Source organism: Penaeus japonicus, unplaced genomic scaffold (genome assembly GCF_977035675.1).
Source record: "Penaeus japonicus unplaced genomic scaffold, GWHDUDI00000001_assembly GWHDUDI00000006, whole genome shotgun sequence".
In the NCBI taxonomy this organism is placed as follows: domain Eukaryota; kingdom Metazoa; phylum Arthropoda; class Malacostraca; order Decapoda; family Penaeidae; genus Penaeus; species Penaeus japonicus.
The window spans coordinates 34,943,027-34,945,526 of NW_028234408.1; the positions used below are offsets into that span (position 1 = coordinate 34,943,027).

General features: G+C 48.3%; 1 protein-coding gene across 1 annotated transcript in view; it reads right to left on the reverse strand.

Moving 5' to 3' along the window:
• LOC122245443 (major facilitator superfamily domain-containing protein 8) overlaps positions 1–2,500 on the reverse strand; it is a 19,415-nt gene that overhangs the window by 717 nt on the left and 16,198 nt on the right. Inside the window, exons 6-8 of the mRNA XM_086537923.1 lie at positions 1,698–1,811; positions 1,242–1,390; positions 1–495 (exon numbers count right to left, since the gene is read on the reverse strand). The exon at positions 1–495 is cut by the window's left edge and continues 717 nt beyond it. Coding sequence (XP_086394049.1) covers positions 1–495; positions 1,242–1,390; positions 1,698–1,811 — 758 coding nt within the window. The remainder of the gene's footprint in view (positions 496–1,241; positions 1,391–1,697; positions 1,812–2,500) is intronic.

Consider the following 2,500-nt stretch of genomic DNA (forward strand, 5'->3'; position numbering starts at 1 on the left):
GAAGTACGGCGGCTCCGCGAGACCGACCTCCATCAGAGTGGGAGTTTGAGTCGTCGAAGTTGTCGTCGTGGCCACGGTCGTGGTGAGGTTATCCATCGTCGTGTTGCACACCTGCATGGGGATCACGCCCGGACCCCAAGGCAGGAACAGGAACGTCCCAACCATGAGCGGCACGAAGCCCAGGATCATCATGACCAGCCTCTCGTCGTACTTCTTGGACAGCACGCCGCTCAGCACGAACATGAAGATGGACAGGAAGCCGCCGCCACTCAGCGCGATTCCGACGACAACCATGGCCTTGTCGTCGGTCCAGCCGTACTGGTCCGTCATGAAGGGCTCGGCCAGCGTCTCCAGCAGGACGTAGATGAAGAGCGTGATGAAGAAGCCGAACAGGATGGCGGCGAGGCTCACGTAGTCGGGCTTCGGGAGGCGCAGCTCCTTGTCCTTGCGACCGGCGTTCATCAGGGCGCGCTCCTTCTCGGCTATGTTGTACTCCTGGCGAAGGAAGCGCCGGTGCGGGAGAGAGGAGAGAGAGAGAGGAGGGAGAGAGAGGAGAGAGAGAGAGGAGGGAGAGAGAGAGAGGAGAGAGAGAGAGGAGAGAGAGAGGAGAGAGAGAGAGGAGAGAGAGAGAGGAGGGAGAGAGAGAGAGGAGAGAGAGAGAGGAGAGAGAGAGGAGAGAGGGTGAATGGGGAGAGAGAGAGGAGAGAGGGTCAATGGGGAGAGAGAGAGGAGAGAGAGAGAGGAGAGAGAGAGAGGAGAGAGGGTGAATGGGGAGAGAGAGAGGATGGATGACAACTCTGAGAGATTACTTTTTCATAATATATATGTATATACATGACTGATAATTCGAATACCATTATGAGGTATAGATTAAATATACTCGGTCGAGGGGAGATATATCTATCTATCTATTTATATATATATATATATAGATAGATAGATAGATGATTCGAATATAGATCAGATATACATGTGTATATATATACACACGTATACAAACGCACAAATAAAGTGCATATACATATAAACATAGTGCCTCATATACTTCTCTTTGACCTTTCTCAACACTTTAATATAACACAAGACTTAAAGTACAAGCAAGGTCCGCCACTCCATAAATAAATAAAAAAAAAAGATCAATAATAAAATAAATAAATAAATCCAGACGACCAACAGTAAGGATCTTGTCCCGCACGCACGACCAAGCAAAAGCGGACGCCAACATGAGTGGGAATGAGTACCTGGAAGATGCACGGCAGGAGGAGTATGAGGTTTATGAGGCCGAGGAGGGCGGCGGTCCACCCCGCGGCCGTGAACTTGTCCCATACCAGCCAGTCGACGCCCGTGTCCACAGGCTCTGGGATGGCGATCGTTACGATGGTCTGGATGCCTGGGGGGAGGGAGGGAGGGAGAGGGGGTTGGTTGGTTGGTTGGTCGTGTATGCTTACACACGCACGAACACGGACAGACATACGCACACGCACACGGACACGCATATATGCATATGCACGCACTTACACAAGCACACACGCACATACACACTCACACACACACACACACGCTTACACTTACACACATACACACACACACAAACACACACACACACACAAACACACACACACACATACCGCACTACACCACAGCGCAAATCAACAGCCATCAACCTTGCCACACCTACCCCTTACGGAGCTCCTTACCTGGCCCTACGACGAAACCCAGTGCCTGTGCAGCTGCAATAATTGCAATGCCGACAGTCCTCTCTTTAAGGGTAGTCGACCCCGCGAGGTACGATCGGCACAAGGTCACATTTGCTGAGGGAGAGAAAAGAGTATTGTCAATAATGCCAATTATTTCAACCGTTAAATACCTTTTATGCTAAAGGTACGAGTTCGTTTGATCATGGAGGTGAGAGAGAGAGAGAGAGAGAGAGGAGGTTAGATATGCCAGATAGAGAGAAAGAGAGAGAGAGAGAGTGAGTAAGTGAGAGAAAGAGAGAGATTGAGTGAAAGAGAGAGAGAGAGAGAGAGAGAGAGAGAGAGAGAGAGAGAGAGAGAGAGAGTGAGTGAGTGAGAGAGAGAGAAAGAGAGAGAGAGTGTGTGTGTGAGAGAGAGAGAGAGAGAGAGAGGAGGTGAGATATGCCAGATAGAGAGAAAGAGAGATAGATAGAGAGAGAGAGAGTGAGTGAGAGAGAGAGAGCGAGAGAGTGAGAGTGTGTGTGTGAGAGAGAGAGAGAGAAAGAGAGAGAGAGAGAGTGAGAATGAGTGAGAGAGAAAGAAAGAGAGTGAGAGAGAGAGAGAGAAAGAAAGAAACAGAAAGAAAGGAGTGATTTTCCAGACGAACACTTTTTTTAGCATGAAAAGAAGAAGAAGAAGGAGAAGAAAAAAAAAACGCGACATCCACGCATCCATTAAAATTTAATGTTGTTTTATAGTATTCATGAAACCATCTTTTCCATAGACATTATTTTTATGTACATTTGGCTATTTATTCATTTATCATT